Here is a 14661-nt window from a genome sequence, read left to right as displayed (position 1 = left end):
TCACCCCCACCTTTTATTTGCGAAAGTAGACTTAAACTTGTGAAATCAAATATGCGCAGAATTTTATGAATAATACGATGATTGGATTTCCAGTGCCCTTTCATTAGGTAAATTTTGTAAAATTTTGATTTTTTAATTTTTGATATTCAATTACGCCCTCTAGCGGTGGACCTACAATTATGAAAATAATTTCCAGGCTTTTCCCGAGGCAACTCTTGTTATAAATATTTTTTTCTCAAAGCTGTACTATAAACGGTTCCTGAGATATGGCCGAGAGCCATTCTTATTGGGATACCCGGTACATACATTTACATTTTTTATATTTAAATATTATTTAAATATGTTTGTACATACAACATACTTTTATACGTCTGACCAAATTATACCTACTTTATTATCTATAAGATAAGAGTAAGCCTCTGCCTACTACTTCAAGAAAGATTTATGAAGTAGCGATTTACAAAATCTTTACGCCTTTATTAATTAAAATTCAGAGTTGGCGTAATGATATGAAATGATTGTAATTTTGAGACGAATCTATTCATGTATATTTTAATTCATTTGAGTGACATTATATTTTGCATAAGATGTGTGCAGTGTCTTGTTATGCGGCATGCAGTATTTATTTATGATCTGTTAGAATATAATAATATGATGTACAACGTTTATTGTTTTGCTTTTATCATTATTTACCTGCATTTAAACATGGTATAAGAAGTATCGCAGCATCGACGGCAGCAGCTCTTACTTGCATATTTTCATCACATGATAATTCTACGAGACAAGGTAGAAGACAAATTCTAACGTTTGCGTCATTTGATAAACCTTTTGCGACATGTGGCAGCTCTGTACACATTGCTGCTCGAACTTCATATAAACAATCTTGGCAAAGACTTTGAGTCAAAGGGACAATATCCTTCTTGACGCTAAAATACATAAAGTTAATAGTCTGGTCAAATTATCGAAAAAAAGGCCATTTTTGGGAAAAGTTATTTACCAGCCATTGTATTTAGTCCTGTCGCCAGTGGGGATACAACGGCCTCCTTAATTCAGATGGACTTACCCAAGTTTTTTATGTATTTTGACCAGTAGAACACGAAATTTTTGCGTAACAGTCGATCCGGATGTCGATAAGATTGTTATAAACAAAGAACTTGAGGAATCACATAACAGCGATTTTTCGCAAAACAAAACATTTTTTTTTGTATTTTTTGGGTCATTCTAAGCAAAAAATGTTTTTACAAGTTTTTTCGTAGGATGCATAGTTTTCGACATAAACGCGGTTGCACTTTCAAAAAATCGAAAAATTGCAATTTTTGAACCCGAATAACTTTTGATTGAAAATAAAATAGCAATTATTCTGCTTACCGCATTTGAAAGTTCAAGTCAAATTATATCGGCTTTGATTACTTTTATTGCTAAAAATTATTTTTTTTATTGTTAAACAAAGCTATAAACACACAGTGATTGAATGATGTTTTCAATGCATTTCTCATTTGAAATCGAACTAATAGGCGCACATACAGATAATTTCTACGTAGATTACGTACATTAAAACGCATGCATTGGGCACGGGAAACACTATGTGTTTATGGCTTTGTTTAACAAATAAAAACTTAATTTTTAGCAATGCAAATAATCAAAACCGATAGATTTTGACTTGAACTTTCAAATGCAGTAAGCAGAATTGCTATTTTATTTTTAGTCAAAAGTTATTCGGGTTCAAAAATTGCACTTTTTCCATTTTTTGAAAGTTCAACCATCTCGAAAACTATGCATCCTACGAAAAAACTTGTAAGACCATTTTTTGCTGAGAATCACCCAAAAAATACAAAAAAAGTTTTGTTTTGCGAAAAATCTCTGTTATGTAATTCCTCAAGTTCTTTGTTTATAACAATCTTATCGACATCCGGATCAAACGTTACCCAAAAAATTCGTGTTCTACGGGTCAAAATACATAAAAAAACTTGTGTAAGTCCATCTGAATTAAGGAGGCCGTTGTACCCCCCCTGGCGACAGGCCTAATTGCTGAAATCGAATATTAAGATTGCATATATTAGTAATATAGGTATGAAAAGGGTCCGCAGAAAGTGTGCTATTTTGTTTATAAAAAAATCAGCGCTCCGAAATCTTTTTTCAATTATTGCTCTGTAACTCCTAAGATTTTAACTTAGACCTAAAATCACCCAAATAAAAATTCAGCGTAATTTAATTCTGCACAAGATAATTTTTTCCGATTTCCGTCGACGAAAATTTTTCTCGAAAAATCCAGGTTTTCCCAAAATAATCTTTAATTTTCAACTAAAATTTTAGGGAAGTTATTTATCAATAATTAAATATATTGGTGGCATGAAAGCTTTATTGCAGTAAATTATATTTCCGGAAGCCGGTTACAATCTAACAAATAGTTTAACAACAATTGTTAATTAAAAATTTATGGTCGTAATAATAACCAGAATAATTATGATACACCAGAATAACAATGATTAGTTCCTGAGATACAACCCGTCAAAGTTGACCGGCATTTGTGACGAAGTTATAAACAATAGGATCAGTGTTGGATTTACCACTAGGCCGACTAGGCTGCGGCCCTAGGCCGCAAGCAAAAAGGGGCCGCAGCGTTTTGTAAAAAAAACTTTTGGTAAAAAATTGATTTTTTATTTTCCAAAATTAATTAATAATTACCGCTACTGTAAATCGAGTACCTAAATTACTTTTGTATATAAACGATACAATCTTAATAAATTAAAAATACAATTAAAATACAATTAAAATACAATTAAAAATAACCAACGTTCATATCAAAAATAAATATTAACTCTTGCCAGGGTAGGAGGCTACAGATTGCAGATGGATTGTGGAAAGTTCTAGGAATGTATCTGAAACTCATTCGTGAAAAACAATTAACAACAATTATTCCGAATATGGACATGGCTTTGCGCATTCTACTATGCATGATGATATCTAATGCATCTGGAGAAAGATCATTCAGCATGTTGAAAAGAATCAAAAACTACTTGAGAAACTCGACTTCTGACGAAGATTCTAGATTGTCTAGTTTGGCTAGTTTTATTTCAAATGCTGAGCTTTTTCAAGCCTTAGACTTTAACGGTTTGATTAAATATTTTGCACCCAAAAAAGCTAGAAAAGTGAGTGTTTAGAGTTTAGGTATAAAATTTATTATGAGTGTGGAGTGTAGTGAGTGCCAATGTTAATCACTAATGAAATGCTTCGTAGTGTAAGTAACCCATTCACTCAACTCAATTTGAACACCTTATGTAATCAAATATATAAAATATTTTACTATTATTTAAAGTAGTTTTCAATTTTTTCAAAAATGTATTTTGTGTTCATGTTTTTTTTTGTAAAATTTTTTACTGATAAATTATTTTTCGTTCTTTATTTGTTACATTGTTACATTTACATACATACAAAAGTAGTTTTTAATTGTTTTCATAAAATATTGTATTTTGTGTTTGTGTGTGTGTGTTTTTTTAATTTATAACTAATAAATTATTTTTCTTTCTTTATTTGTTACATTTACATACAAAAGTAGTTTTTAATTGTTTCAAAAATGTTGAATGTTTTGGTTGAGCTTTTTTTGTAAAATTTGTTACTTTGATTACCGCATTGATAATCAGTAATCTTTAATTATCAGTTTTAAAAAATTCAGTCATGGCTTACTTAAAATTTGGAAAGATTTAGACCCTTAATTAATAATTTGCTCTGAAAAATGAAAATATCCCGAAAACTAATAAATTTAGACATAGAGAATATTATACAAAAATTAAAGTACGGTAACGATACTTTTCGATACTGACATAAAATACAGGGTGTTCCATTTAAAATTACTGAGATAGTAATGTACTTGCGTTTTGACTCACCCTGTATTCGATATAAAGAAAATTAGCAATATCAACCATTCTTTAAAATTTTCACAATCAACAAAAAAATATGGCATCAATAAACCATTGGTGTTGTGCTTATTTTTATCTATACAGGGAGATGAACTTGTTACGATTTTCATAGAAAATTGGTTATAACTTTGTACAGTCCGTCTAATTTACTTACCTTTGCACGTCATTATTTACGTTAGAGATCTAAGTTGACATTGTTGCCCAATTACAAAAAATTCTTGAATTCATTTTAAATCAAATACTTCACACAATTTTTGCGGAAGTGGATTATACAGCAAAACAAATTAATATTCAATGTAAATAAATAAAAACTTTAGAAATAGAAAACAAGAATTAAGTTATAATCTTACGTTAAAGTACATAATAAAAACAGTAAATATAATGAAACAAATACTTATAGTAAAGAATATAAACAAATATAAAGTGTCATCACCGCAACTGTCAAATTAATGTTACCAATTTATGCCAAAATATCACCTTCGTTCGATTATAGTTACAGTGTATTCCGAACAAATATGCTTCATAAAAACACTTTATAATCCATTTATACAAATTAAATGAAACATATTATTGTGTATTTCTTTAAGTTAACATTAATAAAAATCTTTAAATATTATTTCTACGCGTAGATAATAAAATATGTCTAGTGGCTGTAATTCCAGTGTACTAGGCAAAATGATTCTAAAAAAGAACACACCTACCACCTAAATATTTCGTGTTGGTATCATGTGACGTCTCGGGCTATGACGTGGATGACGTGCAACGGTAAGTAAATTAGATACAACTGTACAACATACTGTACAACATAACAACCTGTTATATTTTTGTGATGAGGAAGTTCGAAGTTTTCGAATGTAAAATACAGTATGTTTGAACACCCTGTAACATCCTAACTAATTTTGTAATATGAATCTCAAAGTTGTCTACAATTTTTGTTATTAATTGTTTTTGCTATCTATTACTATAGCAGATATATTGAGCTTTACTCCACTAATCAATCACCCTGTATACTATAATAATAAAAACGATCGCTATTACACGTGAAAAATACCAAAATTCCAATCAAAAACTAGGTTGAAGAAAATAAAATTTCAAATTTCAAAATCGATATACGTTGAAAACATGTATGTTCTGGACTTCCTATAGAGCAATTTTCTTCATTTTTTTTTTAATCTGAAGTAACTCGAATAGAGCCATCTAACTAACGCATTACTAAATTCCAAGAATGCTTTAGTTTTGTTATAATAAATTTATTTATTTATTTTAACTAAAATGCAAAATTTATAAACAAGACAATAAGTAAGGTCTGCATATTTTTTTGCATATTTGCATATATATTAGGCATATCCTTTAAAAAATTTTGCACGTTTGCGCCAATTTTCTGCATATACATATATGCTATTTGCACTATTTTCTGTTGCATATATTGTTGCACATATTCCAGTGAAATGTAATCAAATCATAGTGTTGCAAATACCTATATCAAGCATATTAAATAAACGAGTAAAATATTGCAAAATTCTTACTCGAATGTTGTTATCTTGGGATGTATAGCAACTTGTCCAAGTATTTTACAAGCATTGATTCTATAAAATGTAGGCCTGTTAATTTGAGATAATTTTACTGCAAATGGTAGGACCTAAAAAACACAATTAAATGAGTCATACATTTTTCTCATATAATTTCTTTTGATGAATATACTATTAAGGGGTGTATGGTTTGAAAATTTTGAAATTTTTGATTTTTTTATTGTTTTAAATGAAAGTACATTACTTCAAGAATACTCTCTGAAAATGTCAGATTGATGAGAGCAAAATTACCGGATTGAACCTATAGCATGTTGAATATCCCTACTGTCTATCCAAAGTCAATTGAAAATTGAAATTTTACAAGAAGGTTCATAGTTATTTATGTACCAAGTCAGTAAAGTGACTCTTTATCGAACGAGTCTGATATTATGAGCCGAGCGAGCGTAGCGAGCAAGGCGAATAAATAAAGAGTCTTTACTGACGTGGTGCATACAGAATTTTATCGCCAATCATAAAGAACATTAACACTTACTTAACACTTACTTAATTATATCCTTCTAATGAAAAAAGAGTGTGTGTACTTAGTCCTTATAATAGTCTAAGTATGTCAATAACCATTAATATTAAACAAAAAAGTTTTCCTTACGGGGGATTCGAACCAAGTACTTACACGTCCGTAGCTTGAAACACATACCGCTAGCCTACGCAACCACTTGCTAGACCCGGCCGATAATAGGTATAAAAAGAACAAATAGGCAAGTAAAAAATGTAAAAAAAATAATTGACATCAAATGAAAAGACATTATACATAAATCATGGTAGATTCAATGATATGAAAAAGAACTTTACGTACAATATAATATGTAATAGTAATTTTATTTTTGTTGAATTACCTTCATCATTAAAAATAATCGTTATCAGGTGCATTTAATAAGAAATTTAGCACTTCTTCTTGCGGCAGGGTTTTTGATTTTTTGGGAATGTAATTCCTTCCTTTTTGTTTCAAAAAAGCTGTAAGTTTTTTATAATTGCGTATATCTATGTCTTTATTTGTGGTCAAAGTTGCCTTTAACATTGAATAATAGGACCACGTAGTCGATGGAGAATATTATTTAGGCAATTCAGAGAAATATGCTAGTAAAACACTTTCACTATAATTTGTAATACAATTTTTTTCACGCCATGCTTCAAATATGTCATATTGCCTATTGTATTTTTCGATGGATTTTGCTGGGAGAAGCTCTGAAACTGCCTCTAACGATTTCTTGCGTATTTCAGGTGGCGTTCATGTAATTTCTTCCATTTCCAAAGCAGCACTACTGTACTATAATTTGATATTCGTTTTAACACTTTTATTACAATAAATACAATTTTCAATTTAAATTTTTTAAATATGGCAATGACGACAGGTGACTTCTGCATGCTGCTTTCAATTTTTAATCGATAGATAGTTATTAATTAATTTTGATTAATTTTATATGAATATAATTGCAAAATACTACAGAATTTCACTTTTTGGCATAAATTTAATTAATAATAACGTAAATTGTGTACAATATTTTCAATAATTAAAGTAAATAAATTTTAAGTTCACTCAAATAAATAATCGATTACTGCCATCGACCACTTACATTCAATCTCGGTTAATTTGATTAATCGCGGCAGGTAAAGTAAAATTCTTCTTTCAGTACAATAAAGTGTTACTTTACTGCCGCAAATGGCGTCAAATGAGTACAATAATGAATGATTTTAGTGACAGTTGGCGATAAAATATATTATTTAACAGAGGTGCAACGGTAATACGAGAATATCTTGTAACATTTTAGCTTGGTTACGTTGCGTACAGCGCTTCATACAGAAAACAGATCTGTTAAATTAGACAAGGCGAAAACGGCGGGTTCGAAGGGAAAAATATTCCCATGAGATTTTTTTGCATAATCACATTCGTGAGACATCCCAGAATAAGGTTCAAGAAGTCGCCCACGTGAAAAGTGGGCCAATTTTTTTTAACAATTTTTTTTAATCAAATTGCAAGAATCAATATTTTTGGCCCGAACAATTTTTTCTTTACTTTTTTGGACCATTCTGGACAAAAAATATCTCTTATAATTTTTCTCTAAAGTTGATCGTTTTCGACTTATAAGCAATTTAAAATTGAAAAAAACGAAAAATGGCGATTTTCAAGGCTTAATAACTTGGTTAAAAGTTATTATTATGAAAGTCAATATATGACTAAATTAAAGTTTAAAGCCCCGCCTACAAGATCCTGAAGAAATTGTTGTCATTATTTTATTACTAAGCTGTTATTTTTAAGTAATATTAATAAGCGCCATGCACGTGTGCGGGGCTGTAAATACTGAGTGCGAGAGAGAAGCCATTCCAGCAGTTTAATTGTGCATCTTACTCGCACTCACATTTACAGCAGCGTCAATACGATCTAACCACTCATTGTTATTAATTAAAAATAACAGCTTAGTAGTAAATTAACCTTTAACTACCCGCGCATCAAGTTATAAAATAACTACACGCGTGGCGTACTTTATACGCCACAAGAAAATACACTTAAAAACAGCGGATTTGTTTATTTTTTTTTGAAAAAATACACTTTGTTGTTGAAAATGTAGTGAATACTTGGAGTTCCTTCTCAGTAAGCCAATTGGGATTTATAACTGGAATCATGGAACAACTGGATTCCATGATAAATAAAATTATCAATAAAAAATTTTTTGAAATGTGATTTTTTACAGGAGGAAAGTATTGTTTATAAAGAAATATATATTTTGTGCCATAATGACTAAAAAACAATTTAAATATGAACTTATATTACTACTTATATTAATATAATCGTGTAGTATATTGTCCACCACCGGAAACAACAAATAATAAACTGGAAATTACGATCCTCCCAGAACGCCGATTATAACGAAACTAAAACCAAATTGTAAAGCACATTCCAGTGATAGGTTAGAGAGATAAACAAGGTCAAAAATTTAATTTTTAAATATATTTGCAGTAGAATTCGTATATCTGGTGTACAAAATACGCCAGCGCGTGTAGTTAAAGGTTAATGACACAGATTTCTTCAGGATCATGTAACGGCGACTTTAAACTTTGATTTAGTCATTGTCTGACTTTCAAAATAATAATTTTTGACCGAGTTATTAAGTCTGAAAAATGGCTATTTTCGCGTTTTTCAAATTTTAAATTGCTTATAACTCGAAAAAGATCAACAGAGAAAAACTATAAGAAACCTTTTTTGTCCAGAATGCTCCAAAAAACCTAAAAAAAATTAGTACGGGCCAAAAATATTGATTTTTGCAATTTGATTAAAAAAAATTGTTAAAAAAAATTGGCCCACTTTTCGCGTGGGCGACTTCTTGTGCCTTATTCTGGGATGTCTCACGAATGTGATTATGCAAAAATATCTCATGGGAATATTTTTCCCAACGAACCCGCCGTTTCCGCCTTGTCTAAATATAGAGCTTCACGATATTCGATAAAAATATCGATATTGTATTGATATCGTATCGAAAATCAATACGATACCGATACAATACATACCTTAGCAATATTAATGTCGATACGCTTGCCTCGATATTATTGAGAATATCGATATCGAGAAAAAAATAATAAAACGCCACGTGAGTGCTGCATAAGGCCTATTATACAGTTAAAATGTTGAGTTATAAGACGTACAAGCGCGTATGCTCTCCATTAGTGCGAGAGAGAGGGGCGATGAACAGGGCGAACAGAGAGAGAAAGGCGATGACAAGCAGAGGAAGAATATAAACAACTACGCAAAGAAGAAAAGAAAACTCACCGAAGAAAAAAGAGAGAATATATGAACAAAGAACTTCAAGAACTGCAAGAACTAAGTAGATCGACAGAGACAAGAAAATTTTATCAGAAACTGAACAAAAGCAGAAAAGACTTCAAACCGAGAACGACGATGTGTAGAGATAAGGAAGGTAATATATTGACAGAACAGCAAGAGATACTAAGAAGATGGACAGAACAATTTATGGAAAAGCTTGAAGGAGATGGGAGTGAGATGAACCCTGATATACCATTAGACCAAGCAGACAACAGAGAAAAGACAAATTAAAGGACAATAAATCACCGGGATCGGATCAAGTAGCATCGGAATTACTGAAGGAAGGAGGAGACGCACTACAGAAAACAATACATGAATTGATAACAAAGATATGGTCAAATAAACAGCTACCAGCTGAGTGGAATAGTGGTATTATTGTACCATTACATAAAAAAGGGAATCAGTTAGAATGTGGAAACTGCCGTGGAATCACGCTGCTGAATGCAGCATACAAAATAATGTCCAACGTCATTTATGAAAGACTTAGACCACACGCTGAAATAATAGTTGGCAGGTACCAAAGTGGCTTCTGTAGACAGAAGTCAACAATAGACCAGGTATTTGTTCTGCGACAGATCCTCGAAAAAACAAGTGAACATAACATCGACACACATCATCTCTTCATAGACTTCGAAAGCGCATATGACAATATAAACCGAGAATTCTTAATAAAAGCAATGAAAGAATTTAATATACCAACACAACTAATAGAACTGATAAAATTATCTCTAAAAGTAGAAAGTAAAATCCGGATACAAAACGAACTAACGGAAACAATGGATGTGAAAAAGGGACTACGCCAGGGAGACGCTCTATCATGCATCTTGTTCAACATCGTACTCGAGAAAATAATGAGGGACACAACAGTCAATACTCGAGGAACAATAATTAATAAAAGCGTGCAAATACTAGCATTTGCAGATGATGTTGACATAATCGCAAGATCAAGAAGAGAAATGATAGAGGCATTCAATCAAATAGAACGAGCTGCACAAAATAGTGGCCTTAAAATCAACCAGAACAAAACAAAATATATGCAGGTAAGTAAAAACACAGAAATAAGGCAGCCACAAAATATAACAATAGGAGAATACAACATTGAGGGGGTAAAAACTTTACATACTTGGGATCCCTAGTCACATCTGATAATAACGTAGCAGAGGAAGTGAAGAGGCGAATATTTATTGCCAATAAAAGTTACCATGGCTTAATTCGGCAACTAAGATCAGACAACGTCGCAAGGAAAACAAAATGCCAAATATACAAAACCTTAATAAGACCGGTACTCACATACGGCTCAGAAACCTGGACACTCACTAAAAGAGAGGAAACATTGCTAGCCACCTTTGAAAGAAAAATCTTGCGACACGGGCACAAAAGAAAATGGAATTTGGCGAAGAAGGTACAACTTTGAACTATACGAAATATACCAGGATCCGGATATCATAACATTCATTAAAATAGGACGGCTGCGTTGGATAGGACATGTAGAAAGAATGGAAGAAGGCGAAATACCAAACAAAATATTCAAACAGATGCCAGTAGGAAAAAGAACAAGAGGAAGACCGAAGCTAAGATATTTAGAACAAATAGAAAATGATATAAAAACCTTAAAAATAAAAAACTGGAGAAAAAAAGCACGAAACAGATCAGAGTGGAGAAGAATCCTGGAACAGGCCAAGACCCAGAAAGGGCTGTCGAGCCAATGATGATGATGATGATGAAGGGCGATGAACCAAGTAAGTCAATCAATTTCGATATTTTATTTTTAAAATCATCAGATAATATTGATGTTTTTAAAAAGGAAATTGAAAACTACTTACAATCTCCAAGACCTGGACCAGAGACACATATTTTATTATGGTGGAAATCATAATGGACCGTGGATAATTTATTTCGGTTGGCTAGGGATATTTTGTGTGTCCGTTGGATGTCCGTACCAGTCGAGCGGCTTTTTTGTGAAGCAGCGCTGGTACTAAGGAATAAAAGATGTTCTTTAAAAGATAAAAGTATTCAAAGTACTCATTTGTGTGAACAGGTGGATGAAGAGGCATTTAAAGGATATTTTGGAGGTTACAATGTAAAGTCGACTTTACATTACATGATTTATCATGTGATTTGTCATATGATTTGGTCATTGAGTGAAATTTACATGTTTACACTGTGTGATTTGTCATATGATTTTGCATTGTTTATACGGCTCGTTTTGTCATAAGCATTGTCATGCGGCTCGTGATGGGAAAATCATATGACAAATCACATGATAAATCATGTAGTGTAAAGTCGACTTTAGTTATCATATTTCTTGTATATTTTAAGAGATTTTTTAAATAAAAATAGTCACAAATAAATAATCATTTTTTTTTTATTAATTTAATCCTCTTTATGTCGATATTTTATCGAGTATTGTATCGATATCGTATCGAGATCAATATCAATACGATCTTTTTATAAGAAAGTAATCCCGATATCGGTACGCGATACGATACTTCATTGGCATAACCAATACAATACTCAATACTCAAACAGTATCGATATTGTATCGTATCGTGAAGCTCTAGTTAAATAATATATTTGAACCTACTCGTAAAAATTTAATTTTCAATTGACTTTGGATGGACAGTACCTTAGACTCGCATTGCAGCAGCTTTGTGTCAGTACGCTTGAGCGTAGTGAGAAATGTTCAACAGCTGTTACCCCTTCTCTTTTGTAAACTACTCCACGATTCAAGAACATATTCCGGTGTGCATCACTTTACAATTTGACAGACAAAAAAGAAATTAAAAAAAAGTTGTCAAAACTTTAAACGCGATTTTCTCAAAACTGCCTTTTCTAAGGCTGTAGACATTTTAACTCAAAAACTACTTAACCAACCCAGCTGGAATTTTGTATATATTTCCTTTAGACGTTTCTTGAGATAACGCTGTCGAGATGTTTTTTGTTTTATGCTTATTTTTTGTTTAACAATAATAAATATGTTTTCACCGTTTTTTTTACAAAAAATTTCGTTATTTTGACTTCTGGGTGATACAAAAAACTCAAAAATGGTTAAAACTAAAAAATTTGGCAGCGTTACCTCGAAAAACTTATAATCTAATAAAATATTTTTGAATTTTTTATGTCACATGATCCAATGACGAGATATGATGCCCACTGCAAGATCCATTTTTTTTAGTGTCTAAAAATTTGCTGCTGGTGTCTGTAAAAATAATTTTTTAATATTTCGCGTTGAATTTTTTTTGTATATTCTTTGAATGGTACTGAATATATGTACTTAATTTAAAAATAAAATAATTCTACCATAACTTCAAAAAAAATTCACAAAAATGTGCTTGAAATGTTGATTTCAAACCATACCTACCCTCCTAAACATCAAAAAATAAGCTAACAATCAAAGGACATTGCACACATCTTAATTGCACTCAAATTCAATAAAATTTACATGAATAGATCTGTCTCGAAATTACGATCATTTCATATCGTTGCGCCAACTTTGAATTTTGATTAATAACGGCGGAAATTGCAATTAAAGTTAATCGAAATCACATTTTTGAAGTCCATAAAAATGTCAGTCATAAATACTATAAGGGCTGGTTGTTCGAACGCTAAAGAAGTTGATTATAATTAAGTCCCCTTAACAACCATCAAATAATAAAATCCGTTGTTCGTACGCCAATCAATTGATTGTAATCAATTTTCTTGATGGGAATCAAATCGAGATATCAAATAGACGTAACGTAAAACACTAATCATTCATTGTGTTGCGTTGCATAAACATCAATCAAATTGACATTTATGCAACAAATAATCAATCAATAACTAAATAATATAATATAATATGCTTTTTCTCATGAGGATCTTTCAGTGCGTCACAGTTTTTCGATTTCTTTCTAACGCATTAAATTGTACGTGACAGAAAAAAAACGCACGTCGGTGATTACATTTCGTCGGTGACATTTATAACATTTATTCCAGTTGTCAATAGATGGCGCTATAATCGAAAATAAAAGAATTTGCGAATTATATAATATATGTATCTACGAATATAATCTGAACCATTTAAAATACTATACAAATCAAAGAAAATACCATTTTATAAATGCAATAAACACAATTGATTTGTTTTTATGCCAAATTGCAAATAAAATTTGACAACTGTCAGATTTAACTAAAATGTCATGTCACTAAAATGTATATTATCACGGACTTACCTTTTTTTCTATCATTTGTGACGCACTGAAAAATGCTCATGAAAAGAAGCATATAATCAAATAATAACTAATCAATTAGTGACAATTCAGCAACCGAATCAAAGTTGATAGTTATTAAATATTTGATAATGATCAGTTGATTCCATTTTTGATTAGCATTCGAACAACCGGCTCTTAGGACTTATCAAATATTTAATTACTGTCAATGTCAACTTTGATTGGGTTCCTGAAAATATAATTGATTACAATTATGAGATGAATTGATTAGTTAATCAATTATGTTAATTAATAATTATTAATTAATTAATCAATCAATTGTTATTTATCATAATGATAATTAACATGATTACAATCAACTGATTGGCGTACGAACAACGGATTTTGTTATTTGATGGTTGTTAAGGGGACTTGATTATAATCAACTTCTTGATTAGCGTTCGAACAACCGGCCCTTAGTCTAGAGTCTAGGTGCCATTTAAAACAGCTTAAACACAGCGTGACCTAAGCCGATTATAGTTTAAGCCATTTCCATTTATTATCCATAAGAAGATCTATGAGAAGACCTGCAGAACGATTTATGGAGTATCCAATTATAACATTTTTTTCTCTGTCTAACTTATGTATGTATCCATTGATTTTAAATTTATTTATATCAATTTACGCCGTTATTATTCACAATTCAGAGTTAACACAATTGTATAAAATGATCGTAATTTCGTGACGAATCTATCAGGGCCTATTTTACCACTAGGCCCGTGAGGCACCTTCCTCGGGCCCGCATTTTAATGGGGCCCAGAAAGATCACAAAAAAATTATTTTCAAAATAAATTTTCAAAAATTTTTCAAAATTCTTTGATTTTATGAACAGGAAATGATAAATGATAACAATAAGAGTAGATTGGCTTGTCGACATCAATAAAAATAAACAAAATTGTTAGACACTACTCCAAAGGATTAACAAGAGGTATCTTCACTATTATCTTTTAAGTATAAATAAATATACTACGCATAGTATTTATTCAAAATGCACTAAATTTAATATTTAGTTTGATGTCGATTTCTGCAAAGATAAGGTCTTGCTTCTTGTATTAGTTTTCAGTCATGTGCTTCTTAAGTTCAACTAATCAATC

General features: G+C 31.1%; 1 protein-coding gene across 4 annotated transcripts in view; it reads right to left on the bottom strand.

The window, feature by feature from the left end:
* Positions 1–14661, bottom strand: part of LOC126891977 (serine/threonine-protein phosphatase 4 regulatory subunit 4-like) — a 206098-nt gene that overhangs the window by 178465 nt on the left and 12972 nt on the right. For all 4 annotated transcript variants that reach the window (XM_050661335.1, XM_050661337.1, XM_050661334.1 and 1 more), the window contains 2 exons: positions 5444–5556; positions 694–926 (listed from right to left, as the gene is read on the bottom strand). In XM_050661335.1, the coding sequence (XP_050517292.1) occupies positions 694–926; positions 5444–5556 (346 nt within the window). The remainder of the gene's footprint in view (positions 1–693; positions 927–5443; positions 5557–14661) is intronic.

Source organism: Diabrotica virgifera, chromosome 9 (genome assembly GCF_917563875.1).
Source record: "Diabrotica virgifera virgifera chromosome 9, PGI_DIABVI_V3a".
Lineage (NCBI taxonomy): Eukaryota > Metazoa > Arthropoda > Insecta > Coleoptera > Chrysomelidae > Diabrotica > Diabrotica virgifera.
Note: the sequence above shows the minus strand (reverse complement) of the source record. Positions and strands in the feature narration are given on the sequence as shown.